The sequence below is a fragment of the Rhinatrema bivittatum genome, chromosome 13 (assembly GCF_901001135.1).
Source record: "Rhinatrema bivittatum chromosome 13, aRhiBiv1.1, whole genome shotgun sequence".
NCBI lineage: Eukaryota > Metazoa > Chordata > Amphibia > Gymnophiona > Rhinatrematidae > Rhinatrema > Rhinatrema bivittatum.
In genome coordinates, this window is record NC_042627.1 from 20,107,312 (window position 1) to 20,124,519 (window position 17,208).

The 17,208-nt window shown below is 40.9% G+C and overlaps 1 protein-coding gene across 12 annotated transcripts in view; it reads right to left on the bottom strand.

Annotated features, from left to right (window-relative positions):
• The window catches only part of NEO1 (neogenin 1), a 598,116-nt gene that overhangs the window by 191,899 nt on the left and 389,009 nt on the right, over positions 1-17,208 (bottom strand). For all 12 annotated transcript variants that reach the window (XM_029574457.1, XM_029574458.1, XM_029574456.1 and 9 more), the window contains exon 6: positions 4,190-4,344. In XM_029574457.1, the coding sequence (XP_029430317.1) occupies positions 4,190-4,344 (155 nt within the window). The remainder of the gene's footprint in view (positions 1-4,189; positions 4,345-17,208) is intronic.

A 17,208-nucleotide genomic window follows, 5' to 3' on the forward strand; every position in this document is an offset into this window, starting at 1 on the left:
TAGACATCATAAAATTGTCCATTCTCTTTGACCCCGTATTTTTAACACTATATAAACTGCACAACACACAGGCTCTGTAATCAGTAAAACAACCGGACCTTTAGCACTTCCATGTGTTAGTGTATGAATTTTCTAAATAATCCCTTACTAGCAACTTTAATATTTCCAAGGAGGCAGATGAGTTCCTAGAGAATAACAGGTGAATTTTCAAAGTGCTGAGTGCATAAAAATCTGCACATATGCATGTAAATAGCATTTACTCGTGTATATGCTATTTTATATACTTCAAACATGTGTAAGTAAAAGGTACATGAGTAAATTTGCAAGTGTAAAAAATAGGCAGGCCAGGAGTGTTCCAGGGCAGGGCCAACATTTACGTGACTAAGCTGCTATTTTATATGCGATTTACACATGTAAATATGGCAGCTTACTTGTGTTTATTTGCACCTGCTCTATATCTGGAGTAAGTGATCATAAATGTCTTAAAAGTGAAATACCAACTGGGTGAGGAGTCTGGATAACATGGAAGTTCAGGCTGAAGAGCCAGGAAAGTCTCAATGACATGTAGGTAGACTGGGGAACTGGTAGGCTATTTGGTATAACTGGTCATTTCACTGCTGTGCACATATTAGAAAATCTTCTGATTTGCACATGTAAAAGCAGACTTACAGGTGGTAAATGGGTGTAAATTACATAGGTAAAATCTTTAGACAAATATTTTTGAATTTAGATATAAAAGTACACGAGTAGATGAATTCCAATTTATCCAGCTAAATCGTGAAAGCTGCATTTATCTGGACAAGTTCAGACTTATCCGGCTATACAGCGAAACGTATTCAGACGAGTTGCTACTTAGCCAGACAAGTCTTAAAACGCTACTTATCTGGCTAAGTCAGATGGCTGGAGAAGTTTAAAAAGTGCACATTTGCACATTATTTTTATAATCTGCATATATCATATATGTACAAGTTATAAAATACAGGAAAAGATTTTCACACGTCCATATACATGTGTATATGGGTGTGAGCACGCATGTTTCAAATTTATCCTCATATAATGCAGAAGCACATCTCACACTCCCCAATGGGATATGTCTTTTCAGAACTGAGTGGTTTATCGAAAGTCATGGCTCTGGGTTTTTCGGGTGTCTCTTTCTGAGAGAGAGGTTTTCCAGAGATTGTCTCTTCAAGAGAAAAGACTGTCCTTCTCTTCCCTGTCCAGAGAAGATGGTGAGTGTGTATAAGTGTGGCCCCTAGGGACCAGGGAGACTGTGTCTTCGGGTACAAGAAAATTCCTGAGATAGTCCAAAGAGGAAGTCTCAAGGAAGTGGGGGAGTTAATTAAATAATCCATACCTATCGGAGTGAGAAGTCTTTAGTGCCTTAGAGTAAGAGGATTATCTTTATGGGGAGTTGGAGGGAAGACTGCCTTGTAGACTAAGTCCCACTGAGATACCACCTCAAGGGAAGTATCAGCATAGGCGTGCTTGAAGTGTATCAGTAGACGTTTCAGTTTCCTCTTAGGAAGCAGTCTGCATCCAGTTCGTAGGTATCACTGGAGCATGACCAGGGAGAGTCATATAGAAACATAGAAACATAGAAATGACGGCAGAAGAAGACCGAATGGCCCATCCAGTCTGCCCAGCAAGCCTCACACATTTTTTCTCTCATACTTATCTGTTACTCTTAGCTCCTTGTTCTATTCCCCTTCCACCCCCACCATTAATGTAGAGAGCAGTGATGGAGCTGCATGCAAGTGAAATATCTAGCTTGATTAGTTAGGGGTAGTAGGGGCAGTAACCGCCGCGATAAGCAAGCTACACCCATGCTTATTTATGAAGGGCACCTACTGATTGTCTGATTTTTCTTCTAGTACTTTATTTTTCTATATTGATATATTGTAAGCAAAAGGGTACCCACTTGTGATTTTACTGCTGTAATCAAGCTTTTAGTAAATGGATTTATTTTGAACAGCTGTTACTATATGCCTGTGCGTTTTTGTGCTAAGTTATTACAAAAGACCTACAGAAAACCTTAAGGAAAGATTATTATTTATTTTATTTATTTATAATTTTTATATATCAAATTTTCATGCGAACATATCAAACCGGCTTATAGTAGCTAACAAATATTCATTTAAAAATATTTGCATTTCCAAAATGAAAAGTAAATACATAGTTTCATCATAAAATTACATATATTAATATACTACACTAAATAACATAGTAAACTAAATTAAATGGTAATAACGTTTAAATTATAAAGAGGCAGGATAGTGAGAGTAGAGGTAATAAAATTTAAAAAGTGTACATTACCTTGATATTTATCCAGTATTCATAGCCAAGTTCTGATGCCCTTTTTAAATAATTTAATGTCGGCTTCCAATCGTAGTTCCTTTGGTATAGAATTTCACAGTTGGGGCCCAGCAATAGAAATAGCTCTCTCTCTAACACCATTTAGATGGACAATCTTAGGGGATGGAATTGGTAACATCCTGTACCTGTTGATCTAGTAGGTCTTGATGGGATATGGAAATGAAGTGAGGCTGTTAGCCATTCAATTTTATCATTGTAAAGTGTTTTATGAATTAGGGACAGGATTTTATGTTGGGCCCTGTATTTAATAGGTAACCAGTGAAGGTCTTTTAATATTGGGGTTATATGCTCGGATCGTCTAGTTCTTGTCAGAAGTCTAGCTGCTGAGTTCTGCAGAAGTTGTAATGATCTTGATACATTTGTTGGGAGACCTAAGAATAAAGAATTGCAGTAGTCTAATCTAGAAAGAACAAGTGCTTGTAGAACTGTTCTGAAATCTTTTGGGAATAGAAGAGGTTTCAATCTTTTAAGGACATTTAATTTAAAATAACCATCGTTGATGACTTTAACGCAGTTTTTCAGTGTGAATTCGCAGTCTAAGAGGATCTCTAGATCTTGTACTTCCAGGGAGATGGGGTAGTTTTTGGCGGCTTCTTGAATTTCAAGTTCCTTTGCTTTGCTTATTTTAGGTGAGACGTATAGAATTTCGCGTTTTTTTGTATTTAGGGAAAGATTCATTTAGGTTAATACTTTTTCAATGGCAGATTGATATATATATCCCAGAGTTTAAGAGTTAGGTCAATAGATTTTTCAATCGGAATTAGAATCTGAACGTCATCAGCATAGATGAAATGAGTTAGACCGAAACCGGATAGGATTCTGCACAAAGGAAGCATATAGATATTAAAGAGGGTTGCAGAGAGAGATGATCCTTGAGGTACTCCATATTGGAGATCAACTGGTTCAGCTTCATTATCAAGAAATTTTACTTTGAAGGTTCTGTCTTTTAAACACAAGTCAAACCATTTAAGTGCTGATTCTTTGATGCCTATTTCGTTTAGTCCAGGAGGATTTTATGGTTAATTGTATCGAATGCTGCCGAAATGTCCAGCATGATCAGGAAAGTAGGTTTAACTGTTATCGGCTCCTCTGAGGATATCATCTTGTAGTGAGGTTAATAGGGTCTCAGTACTAAACTAATTCTTAAATCCATGCTGTGCTGGGTACAGGGTACTATGCCTTTCAAGATAATCTGTAAGTTGATTGTTAATTATTTTCTCAAGGATTTTTGATATACAAGGTAAATTAGAAATGGGTCTCAAGTTTGATAGATCATATGAATTGGATTGTGTTTTCTTAGTGATTGGTTTAACTATTGCGGTTTTTAAGATGAGTGGTACATTTGCTTCAATGATTGATAAATTAACTATGTCGGCAATGGGTTTGGAGACTATATTGGTGACTGTTTTTAATAGTTTTATTGGGATATGGTCAACTGGGTGAGCAGCTGGGTTCATTTTTTTGATTATACTTTCAAATTCAAGCGATACATTTTTTTCAAAGAAGGTTAGATGGTCATTAGGCTTGCTAGGTAGCATAATTTGGTTAGAATTTTGGGATGTGATTTTTTTTTAGTATAGTTAAAGTTTTATCTTTGAAGAATTGTGCAACTGTATTACAATTGAAAGAATTGTTTGTTGCGGGTGTTTCAATGGGATTGGTAAGATCTTTTATATATGAGAACAGTATTTTTTCCTCTCTCTCCTGCCAGCATGGGAGCATGAGTCAGAGTGTTGTTCTAGAACTTGTTAGCCAGTGGGACAGGGCTTACACCTGTACAAAAACAGTATATATTGGTAAAATGAAAGTTACTTACTACTATTTTGAAGTAATCACTCGGGATTACCATGTCGCCATTCTTGATCCACTTCACAGTTGGAGTTGGTTTTCCAGACACTTCACACTCAAACACAATGTCCATGGACTCATGTGCATAAATATTAGCAGGACTTCTCAGGAACATGGGAGGTGCTTTCATTTAAGAAAAAAAGCAGACAAAATTTGTTAGTTTATCTTACAACGCATATTCAATGTTTTGCATAATATGTACTTTAATCAGTTTAATTTTGCATGAACACAAGAATCACTGATAGGTTTCCACATCTCATTCCACTCTGCGTTTTCTTTGCAAAATTAATTTGAACCAGAATGGTTTTTGATAATTGCAGGACTATTCATTCATTTTAGATAATCACATTTGCTTCTGATTATCTTTGATGTATATATCTTTACGTATAATTATATATTGATAAAGAAGTGTAAAGTTGCCCTGTTGCAGGCATAACTATAGAGCATTTGCATAAAAATGATTGCTTCCTATTTTGAAAGGAAATATAGTACTGCTCTATAACTAAAAGCAGACAGCAAAATGTTCACATCAATCAGTGCTTATTCATAAACTCTCTACGTTTTATTTAGTTTGTAAAACATTGTAGTCTATGTTCTCTAAAAGAATATTCCCTTGTTTTATAACCAGAAAAACATTCAAGACTAACAGCTCACCAAATGAAAACATTTCTTTTTGCTGATCCAAAGGAACAAGATTAAGGCAATTATGTGTTCCTTTAGAGCAGGGTTAAATGATTTCAAGAAAACATTAAAAAAAAAAGTCTTTAAAATGATCAGATTTTAAACTAATTAAAAAGCAGAGTATGAGCAAATCACAAGAGTAATCCAGAGTTTTTCCATCGGTGCAAACCAAAACATGACAAGAAAGGATACATAGTAAATGTTTACTCAGATTCCTGTATTTGTTTCAGGCCTTTAGCATTCCAAAAAGTTCAGCTGTTATGGCAAAGAATATAAACAATGATTACAAAATGGTAGAAAACAAATGCCAAAGCGCTTCAATTCATTATGTTATCACTTTCTGCTCTTTACAATAGCAATCTATGGGAGAAGCTTAACTTTTTTTTTTTTTTCATTACTGTGTATTTTTGTCCATTCATTCCTTGGGCAGATACATGCTCATGGTAGCAGTGCTTTATTTTTAAATCCAGTTTTTTCCTGCTCAGTTAGAATCAAGGCTTGTCATCTGGTGTCGTAAGCCTTCATTTACAACTTTATCCAAGGATTTTCCCCTTAGGTTATATCCCCTCCCAATATACTTAATTCAGTCGTTGCAATGATGATACTTGACCAAGCACCATAAAACTTTCAGAAACTTGCAATCATGGGTCTTAAATCAGGCCACTAAGTGACGCCATTATGCAATGAATATGACGACTCCTCCCCCAGAGGCTGCAGATGCTGAATCCGCAGCATTCTCAGGACCGGCTGCCATGGAGAGTCAGAACTGAGCTAAGAATCAAACTCAGGGTCTTACTGCATGACACTGAGCCACCAGGCCCAGCAATCCATTCCATTGCATAAACATAACACTGCACCTATGACAGCAGCTCAAATAAAAATTAATGAAAGAAAATATGCATCCAAACGGAATATCTGAATTATCTGAAATTTATGTATTTCAAACACTTTGAAATACATAAATTTCAGATAATTCAGATATTCCAGATATTCAGATAAACCAGAATGTTTTTCTGGTTATAAAACAAGGGAATATTCTTGAATGTAACCTGCACATAATCCATTGCTCAAGGTGGCATACAAAAACATATTAAGGGGTACATTTTTAAACACGTCCATGTGAGTGCAGTTCCTTGCTCACGCACATGGATGCGGTGATGTTATAACAAGCGTGCTTCACCGCGCGCATGTCATAAAATACGAATCCTTGGGGTGCACTCATGTGCGGGCGGGTTCAGACTCAAGCGCACAACAGAGGGACAACGCAAAATGGGACTGTCCCGGCTGGTCCCTGCCCCTTTTGTAAATCCCGGCAGATATGCATTTGGCTGGGCCGTTTTTAAAATGCACTTGGTGCATGCTTGGCCCAGCCACATGAGTATCTCCCAAGTTTTGTGTGCGTAGGGTTTTTAAAATTTACTTGTATGGATTTAGTTTGTCCTATTGCGCCCAGGGACTGGAAAAGAGATTTCCAGCAGATGATGCAGCATGAAACTTAATTGCATGTGTCTTCACATCCGTCAACATAGCAAACCCAAATTAGTTCCATTTCAAAAACTGCATTAACAAGGCCCCTTAGGACATTAGAGATCACCTGTGTCTAATAACAATAGGTGAGCTGATTTGAATACTCCTAGATGAAGAATCAGCAGTTTGTCTTGTATGAAGTGAATCTGAAGCAAAGGTCTAAACAAGCCGAGAAAGGAGCTGCTAAAAGAACTCCGGTTAACTTCATTGAATGGCACAGATTGGAGAAGGTTATAAGAAAATTTTAATGTGTTTGAATACCCCTTGGATGCAATGTCAAGCCCATTATTGTAAAGTGGAAACAATATGGAACCACCAAGATACTGCTGTGATCAGGCCATACCTACAAAATCAGTAGCCATGGGTTAAGGAAATTGCTGCAGAGGGTCACTCAGATGCCTAAGATTACTTTAAAAGAACTACAGAGACTCTGGTTGAGACTGGGGAAAATACTGACAGTTCAACAATTTCAAGATTACTCAACAAACATGACTTGTATGGGAGGGTGGCAAGAAGGAAGCCACTGCTAAAGAAAAGTTACATGATGTGTTGCATAACGTTAATACCCCCCCCCAAAAAAAACAAACAAAAAACACTTAGGGGACATTGCACATATTCACTAGGGATATCATGAAAGCCTGACTGGTCTGCGGCCCTCGAAGACCAGAATTGCCCAACCTTATTTTACATCATGATTTCATTAGCTTTGATAGCTGTGTGAATTATCAGAAAGCTTGGAGGTAAAATATGGTGGGCAACTGAGTGTTGGATTGATTTTGTAAGAATCGCAGATGATGACGAGGCCTGAAGTGGCCTACCAGCAGAGGTGATAGAGGCCAGTACTTTAAACTATTACGGACATAATTGGGTGGATATAAAGAATGATGGTGGGAAAATAATTGATATGTGAGGTAAAAAAATATGGGTAGGGAGTTGGTGTTGGGTTGGCTATGTGGGAAGGTATTTTTCAAAGACATTTACCTAGTTTTGTGCACAAAAAAAAGCTGTTTTAAAACTCCTCCAGGCTCAATGCGGATAACCCAGTTTGACATGAACTTTTACATACATTGAGGAGAGGCACTCTGGGGAGTAGGGGGAAAGGGGTAGAGTTGACTATTAATGAATACTTTTTATATACAAACACACACACACATAAAACTGAGAAAAATAGTTGTACAAACATGCAAATAAATGAATTCCTCCTAGCAACGAGAATGCAAGATTTAACTCTGGAGTGAAGCTAGGTGACTGGTGGGAAAGCTATATTTCATAAAGCTTTCCTTAAGTTTGTGGTCTTTTATGCAGCATAGCTCAAGAGGTAGTGATTCAGACTGTATGGCTTGCTATTGAGAATGCCCTTTCTCATGTCACTGTAAGGTGAAAGGAACGAGCTGATGAGATATTGAGTAGTAATTGGGAAGAAGAGCATAGGGATCTGGTAGGTGTGTAAATCTTGAGGGTGGAACTAATTCACAGTGAAGTAAGGTTATTGAGCTTATAACTGATGACAGCAAGTTTGTAATAAATGCATTGTTGAATTGGAAGTGGGTTGGAGTAATATGATCATGGTAGCCAGTACCAGTGAGTAAACAGGCAGCAGTGTTCTGCACCAAATGTAATGGTTTAATTAGATATTGAGGAAGACAAATGTAGAGGGAATTGCAGTAATCAACAATAAGGAAAATCAATGACTGCAGATATGTTCTTAAATCAGGTAGTTCAAGGAGGGGTGTTAAATGTCAGAGAAGTCTCAGCTTGGCGAAGGAAGAACAAACTACTGTTCTAATCCAGCAATCAGAGAGAGTGGAAAAGATGACGCCAAGGTTGTGGACTTCTTTTTTTTTTTATGTTAAAGGTGTAAATATCGAATTTAAGATGATCTGGTACCTGGTCTGAGGGCTTTTGCCCTAAGAAAATTACTTCTGCTTTATTGTTTAGAGATAGTTTATTATGAGAGTGCCAGCTTCTAATTTCAGATAAGCATAGTGACACAAAATGAGAGGTAAACAGCCATGATGATTCTAACAGAAAAAATACTTGTATGCTAAGAACATAAGAACATGCCATACTGGGTCAGACCAAAGGTCCACGAAGCCCAGCATCCTATCTCCAACAGTGGCCAATCCAGGCCACAAGTACCTGGCAAGCACTCAAAAACTAAGTCTATCCCAAGCTACTGACGCTAGTAATAGCAGTGGCTATTTTCTAAGTCAGCTTCATTAATAGTAGGTAATGGACTTCTCCTCCAAGAACTTATCCAAACCCAGCTACACTAATTGCACTAACCACATCCCCTGGCAACAAGTTATAGAGTTTAATTGTGCACTGAGTGAAAAAGTACTTTCTCCGATTAGTTGGGTTTTTTTTTTTGTAATTAAAGATTTTTATTAAGCAAACAGTGAATCGAACTTGATACAAAAAATAACAGAGCATAATAAAGAACATAATATCTGAATGATAAACTAACTGTCATTTTGTTGGTAGAAACCAACCCATGGTATCTTAGTCAATAGATGATAAAGGATTCACACTCTAAAAATAGAATTGAACATCAATTTTGCATCCCTTTTCCTCCCCCCCCCCCCCCCCCCCCCATTACCTCTTAACTACAGCAAAGGTATCTAAACGGCGATAGTTAACTCTGTTAAATGTGAACCGGAGTGATATGTATTGTATACAGGAACTCCCGGTATATAAAAACCAAAAATAAATAAAATAAATAAATATATTATAGGAGCTATCACCAGAGCCTAGGAGTACAATGAAATGTTAGTAAAAAACCGTGGAAGCACATTAACTATGTAGGGATAGGTGTGATTTGTGAAGATTTCCATACCTGATAAGCTTGCTATGTCTTTTCAAATTTAGGGATGTTATTATGCTTATAAGCTGTGAATTGGGACAATAAAAATACTCTACCCACCCTATGTTGTATGACTGCTTTTGTTGGCACTAGTGATGTTTTCCATATCCTAGCTATTTCACATCTACTGGCAGACAGAATAAAATGCCCTAGGCGATTCTGATCATCTGAAATCTCTGGGATTTTGACACCTAACAGTACCTGAACTGGATCGAGGACAGTTAGTTCCGGGATCATAGCCTTCAACCATTGGAGCACCTCCTGCCATACCTTCTGTACATGAGGGCAATCCCACTATATATGGAAAAACGAGCCCACCTCTGCACAAGCCCACCAGCACAGCTCGGAATCGTGTGGAGAAAATTTATGAAGTTGGAGAGGGCAAACATACCACCGGTATACCAACTTGTAAGAGTTTTCAATAAGGGATGTAGTAATATACCCTTTTCCCAAATTCTGGGAAATGGATTTCCAGAGGCGAGGTGACCAATCGATCTGCAGGTCTTTTTCCCAGGCCCTCTGAAAAGCGGAAGTAGTCAACTCCTGAGGCGCCAAAAGCCGGTAGGTCACTGATAGAACCTGTTTAAAACTATTTGCTTTGTGGCAAATCTTCTCAAAGTCAGACATGCCCAAGTTAAGATGCAGCGCTAGCATATTGGCTTGTGCAAAATGAGCTAACTGTGCGTATGAGTAAGCAGCAGATGTGGGTAAATCATATTTCTGTTGTAAATCAGCAAATGAACGCAAGCTCTGTGGTCCCCATATATGCTCCCAATTTCTGATCCCCCGCTGCCTCCACACCCGAAATGCCACACTCTCATTCCCTGGAGGGAATGCTTTATTTGCATATAAGCAGGTACAAGCATGATATTCCCGCCCTCCTACTAGACGTGACCCAAGTTGGAGCCATATATTTAAGAAGAGAAGATGGGGGAAGCGTTCCACTAGGCTGGACTAGCCAAGTCCCCTTTGGTTGCCACAGAAGACTACATAATGGGACTCGAAACCAGCAGTGCTTGAGTATTTAATACCCATTGCTTAGGTAGTCTCGTTAAATGCCAATCTACCAAGTTTTTAAGATGGGCAGCCCAGTAGTATCTAGCAATATCTGGAACACGAAGTCCCCCTTGGGACTTAGGGAGAAATAACATTCGTCAGGCCACCCGGGGCCTTCGCCCAGCCCAGATAAAGGCCATACATTTCTTCTGCCAGTGCTTTAAAATTGCTATAGGGATCAGAATCGGCAGAGTTTGAAATAGATATAAAAGTTTAGGGAATATGGTCATTTTAAATACAGCCATTCGGCCCATCCAAGATATATGATAATGACTCCATTCTTCCAAATCTTTATTTATTTTATGCCATAGGGGCGTAAAGTTTATGGAGAGTAAGTCCTGGGTAGTACTTAAGTAAACTCCTAAATATTTGATCTGTGAGTGTGCCCACTTGAATCGAAATAGCCCTTGTAAATGAGAGACCTCAGAAGGAGGGATATTAATGTTTAAGATCTCCAATTTTTCCCAATTAACACGGAAACCCAATATTCAACTAAAAGTCTCCATTTCGCTAGCCTTATGTCTCAGAGAGGATTCTGGGTGAGTAAGCGTTATGAGAATATCGTCAGCATACATGGAAAGTTTAGAAGATAACCCCCCCCCCCCCAAGTGTAATCCAGTTACCTCAGCATTCCGTCTGATATTAACCGCAAAGGGTTCAAGGAAAAGGGCGAAAAGTAGTGGGGATAGAGGGCAACCCTGCCGTGTCCCTCTGCCAACTGTAAACATAGGTGAATAACCTCCATTTATCTTCAGGCATGCCTTGGGAGTACTATATAGCTGCCGGAGCCACTGTAGATAGGGGGCCCCAAATCCCATTCTTTCCATGGTATGAAATAGACACGGCCAATGCACCACATCAAATGCTTTTTCAGCATCTATAGATAATGCAATAGCCGGAATCTTGTGATGTTTTGCATACCATAGTGTGTCAAGAATATTATGAACATTATCAGCCACGGTTCTCCCAGGGATAAAACTCGCCTGATCTGAATGAACCAGCTGTGCTATAAAATAGTTTGTTGCATTCATGCCTCTTCTCGCCTTCGCTCCACCCTCTCTACCTTTGTGGCGACTCCCTTCGGGTCTGACGGACAGATGCTGCCGCGGCTTCTCCTCGCCGTGTCTTCCTGGAATCCCCGGGCTGGCCTGATGCTGCGGATCCGCCATGTTCCTGATGATGTAAGGGTGTGCGCGCTCCAGAGATGAACTGGCAAGGGCGCGAACCTCGAGGGCGTCCCCCCGTAGTGATGTCATCCGCTTCAAACTTAAAAGGTCTTCGTTTGCTACTTCGAATCGAGTTAGCAAGGGGAAATCTTTCTCTGCTGCTCTGCCTCCACAAGCTTACTAAGGGGTACCCGCTTCTCGGGGGCCCCGCTCTCTCTTATTGATTTCAGACTGCTAAGACGGGATCCGGTACTCGCTCCTCGAGGGTCTACTTCCCTGAATGCTCAGAAGACTCCTTAATGCCTGGAAGCAATCGCAGACGTGAACATTGTGAGTTCTATTACAGATAGGAATCGGTAATCGCTCCACGAGGTCCTATGTTCCTAATCTCTGAAGACTCCCTTTTGACTAAGATGTTATCGCAGGTACGGAGATCGTGAGTTGTCATTGCAGATAGGAACCGGTACTTGCTCAACGAGGGCCCATGTTCCTAGATCTCTTCAAAGACTCTCTTCTATCTCAGAAGCTATCACATGCCTATATCTTGTGAAGTACTATTACAGATTTCAGATAGAAACCGGCACTCTCTCCATAAGGGCCTATGTTCATAAAACCTTCCAAAGGCTCTCTTCTATTACAGAAGTCATCTCATACACATATATTATGAGTTCTTATTCCAGACTGCATACAGGAACCAGTACTTGCCTACGGTTCCTGTTCCTGAATATACTGAAGACTCTGTTGCACTGAAGCCATTACAAGATATCTATAATTGTGAGTGTATCATCTACTATTGGTTATGTATCCAGCACAACCTGTCTACTCATTATCTATAGTCTCTCTCTACAGCTCAGCAACCCAGAGATCACAGTTCCAGTATCTGAGGGACTTCAGCCCTACCTGGCACATCAACTCACTACTTCCACCTCTGGTGATTCTACTTCCTGTCTAATAAAAACTATCTGTGTTTGTCTCCTAGCCGGTGGTCCCACTCAGGATATCCTCCTGGGGGCGCTGTTATCTGCCATCGGCCCAAGGATTCACCAATTTCCATTCAGTGTTTATTCCTTACACTACTAGAGTGGTATCATACAGACTGCCACTCTGTGGGAGCCAACCCACAACAGATCATTAACTCCATCTACGGAGTACATCACTCTGCTGACTACTCCCCTCTGGGGAAGTAGATCCATATCAGACTGCTAACTCTGCCTCCCTGGCGGGGTGATCTACATCAGATTGCCAGCTCCTCCCTCTGGGGGAGCTGATCAATAACAGATTACTAACTCCGCCACCCCCCCCGCCCCCGGAGGGGTAAGCGCTAACAGATTGCTAACTCCTTAGCAGATATATAACACAGTTCAAGCGGTTCGCAAGGATTTTTGCCAGCAGCTTGACATCAATGTTCAGGAGAGATATGGGGCGATATGAACCGCATAGTGTCGGGTCCCTACCTGGTTTTACTAAAATAGTAATCCCTGCTGAGTTAGCCTGCGATGTGAGAGTAGTCCCTGTCCGTAGTGAATTAAAATATTTTTGAAGAACTGGCGCCAGTACTGAGACGCAGTGTTTATAAAACCTCAGGGTGTAACCATCGATGCCCGGAGATTTACCAGGTTTTAAGGACTTGATGGCTTCCTGAATTTCTCCCAGTGTGATATCCTTATCTAAAAATTGCCTTTGGGAGTTAGTCAGCTCTGGGAGTGGTGTATCAGATAAATATTCTATAATATCTCTGTCCTGGATAGTCGGGTCCCCACTGTATAACTGGATGTAAAACTGAAGAAATTGTTGTCTGATGGATGCATTGTCAGTAAGGAGTTTGCCCTTTGGATTTTTTATTTAGGGATGGTGGCCTGCGCTTGCCGACGTTTAAGCAGTTGCGCTAGATACTTCCCGGCCTTATTCCCTCCTTCAAAGAATTTCTGTTGGGCCAAGTCGTGTTGGGCTATGCGTGCTGAATCAAGTGCCACTATCTTATCCCTAATCTCCTGCTTTAGATTGGGGCTGTGTGTATCCCGCATATGAGCCAGTTCAATCTGGCATAAATTGGTCAGCAAACAGAGTCTATCTTTTTCCCTCTGTTTGTTAACAAAAGTGGCTCTGGCTATGAAAGAACCTCGCAGCACGCTCTTCAAACATTCCCAGACAGTGCCCGGGCAAACTTCCCCCGTGTCGTTAAATCGAAGATTCTCTTGTATGTCCTTATCTGTTTTTGGAACATACTATCCTCCAGTAGGGAGTAGTTAAGTCTCCAGTACCTCTGACCTGTATCATAGTTTTTTTAGTTGTAATTGAAACCAAACTAGAGCATGGTCAGACCATACTATAGGTTCAATTTTCACCGCCCGCACCATATTAATCCTAGTTTTATCTATTAAGAACAAGTCTAAACGGGAGTAAGAATTATGTGGATGGGAATAAAATGAGTAGCATCTGGAGGTGGGAAAGCGAGATCTCCATACATCAATCCCAGCAATAAGTGTGATTATCTTTTTAAAGGCCTTTCTGGTCACGGAAGAATCTGAGCTGGTCCCAGTAGAATTATCAATATGCGGGTTAAGAATGACATTAAAGTCTCCTCCTAAAATCACACTCCCTTCCACCTTATCAGCTAAAAGAGCATAAAGGGCGTCATAAAAGGCCTCTTTATGAGAGGTGGGGCCGTAAATAACACATGTCAGAGGTTCCCCCATAATTTCACATTCATTAAAAGATAGCGACCCTGAGGAGCACAGTGTGAGTTCAGTAATTCAAAATGTAAGTCCTTATGTATTAAGATACCCACCCCGAATATTTAGCATCTTTTGTCGCTGCCACCCAGTATTGATGCGGATATTTATCAGATTTCATGAGACCCTCATATCGCTTCCGGAGATGTGTCTCCTGGAGCAAAATCACATCAGCATTCAAGCGACCCATCTCCTGGAAAAGTAGCAGTCGCTTGTGACCAGAATTCAAACACATAAGAACATAAGAAATTGCCATGCTGGGTCAGACCAAGGGTCCATCAAGCCCAGCATCCTGTTTCCAACAGAGGCCAAAACCAGGCCACAAGAACCTGGCAATTACCCAAACACTAAGAAGATCCCATGCTATTGATGCTAGTAATAGCAGTGGCTATTCCCTAAGTAAACTTGATTAATAGCCATTAATGGACTTCTCCAAGAACTTATCCAAACCTTTTTTGAACCCAGCTATACTAACTGCACTAACCACATCCTCTGGCAACAAATTCCAGAGCTTTATTGTGCGCTGAGTGAAAAAGAATTTTCTCCGATTAGTCTTAAATGTGTTACTTGCTAACTTCATGGAATCCCCCCTAGTCTTTCTATTATTCGAAAGTGTAAATAACCGAGTCACATCTACCCGTTCTAGACCTCTCATGATTTTAAACACTTCTATCATATCCCCCCCTCAGCCGTCTCTCCTCCAAGCTGAACAGCCCTAACCTCTTCAGACTTTCCTCATAGGGGAGCTGTTCCATCCCCTTTATCATTTTCGTTGCCCTTCTCTGTACCTTCTCCATCGCAACTATATCTTTTTTGAAATGCGGCGACCAGAATTGTACGCAGTATTCAAGGTGTGGTCTCACCCTGGAGCGATACAGAGGCATTATGACATTTACCGTTCTATTAACCATTCCCTTCCTAATAATTCTTAATATTCTATTTGCTTTTTTGACTGCTGCAGCACACTGAGCTGACTATTTTAAAGTATTATCCACTATGATGCCTAGCTCTTTTTCCTTAACATTAAGGGAAACAAATTTAACAGTAGTCATCATAACCGTGAACATACCCCTGCCGTAGCTCAGGTTTTCTAATACCTATGGACCCCCAAAACCATTGTAACCTGTGAGAATCCCCAATCCACCATGGAAAGACACAAACATCCCTTGGCTCCCAGAGAGAAAAACTGCACAGTTGCTTGAGAAAGCTCCAAATACTCCCAATATGAAAGTGTGCGTATATACAATGAGACAATATACCCCCCCCCCCCCACACAACCCCACTGTAACCCCCGGGAAAGATTCCATCGTTCCCAGAATCTACTGGAGGAAGAACCCATGCCAGTAATAGGAACCTCCCATTTCCCGGGGCTAGCTATAGCAAAACAGCGTGTGTAATTGAGAAGAACTCTAGCTATGCTTACGCAAATGTCCAAAACTTCCAACTAGGAAACAGCAAATAATGGGAATATAATTTGTTCACCTGCTACTAGTGCCCCGAAACGAGGTTTAGACCAAGAGCTCCTGTTAGAGGGCTCTAGCTGACATTCAGTTCAGGTAAGGGTGTCAGCTGGTACACTGTCACTGGAATTTCGCCTTAGTCTGCGGCCTCATTTAGGTATGAGCTGCCACCGGGGTAACTCAGATCTGGTGCCAGCCGAAGTGGTAGCGTTGGAAGATGGAATCTCCACTGAGAGGCCCACCTCCTTCATAGCGTGCGCTGCCTCCTCGAGCATGTGAGCCTTGTGTGACTTCCCTTCAATCTGGAACCACAGTCCGAAGAGGAACAGCCATCTGTAGCGAACTTTCGCTGATGCCAACGCAGAAGTAATGGGTTTAAAGTCCAGGCATTTGTGCAAGGTAGTAGAGGCTAGATCTGCATATATGGCTACTTTGTTCTCCTCCCAGCTCCATAGCCGCCGCTGTCTTGCTGCCATCGCAATCTGTTTCTTATAAGCATAAGAATGGAAGCAGGCAATGTCTCGTGGCTTGTTCCCTGTCTTAGGTCCCAAGGATCTGTGTGCTCTTTCAATGTGCGGTTCATCATGGGATTACATGCCGTCGGGAGATGTCGCACTCAGTATCAAGGTGCAAATTTTCTGAATGACCATGGCACAGTTAGAGTATTCATCTCTTTCTGGGATACCTTTAAAGTGTAAATTACAACGCCGAGATCTGTTTTCCAGATCCTCAAGCTTGTCTGGCAGGATCTGAAATTGTGTAGAGTGCAGGCGTGTTAAATCCTTCTGTTGCTGCTTCCATTTTTCCTCGTGCTCATCTAGCCTGGTGTCTGCTTTGTTAAGCCGCCGACCCAGCTCTGCATGTTCTTCGTGAATGTCCTGTAAAGTGGCTGTTATCTCAGATTTGAAAGTTTTTATATCCTGCCTAATTTCCATTAACCATTTCTGAGCGGGAGGGAGGGTCCGTGTCTGTTCTCCGTGGGTCACTACCTTCTAACCCGGGTACTTCTATGCCTTGCTCCTCTGCCATTTTGGAAGCTTCAGAGTCTGATTCTTCTCCCCCTTTAAAGTAGGAGAATTTTTTTTTAAAATCAACTGCTTTTTTTTTGCCCGCCATGCGCGCTATGCATTCCGCAGACGGATGCGAGTCAAGGCACTGAAATTCACTCGGTTTTTGTGCTGTTTTTCCCTGAGATAAGCCCCGGGAGATGAGGAACCCGGGATCAGCCGACCAGCATGGGAAGTGATGTCACTTCCTCCTATCCGATTAGTTTTAAATGTGCTACATGCTGATTTCATGGAGTGCCCCCTAGTCCTTCTATTATCCAAAAGAGTAAATAACCAATTCACATTTACCCATTCTAGACCTCTCATGATTTTAAACATCTCTATCATAGCCCCCCTCAGCAGTCTCTTCTCCAAGCTGAATAGTCCTAACCTCTTTAGCTTTCCTCATAGGAGAGGTGTTCAATCCCCTTTATCATTTTGGTCGCCCTTCTCTGT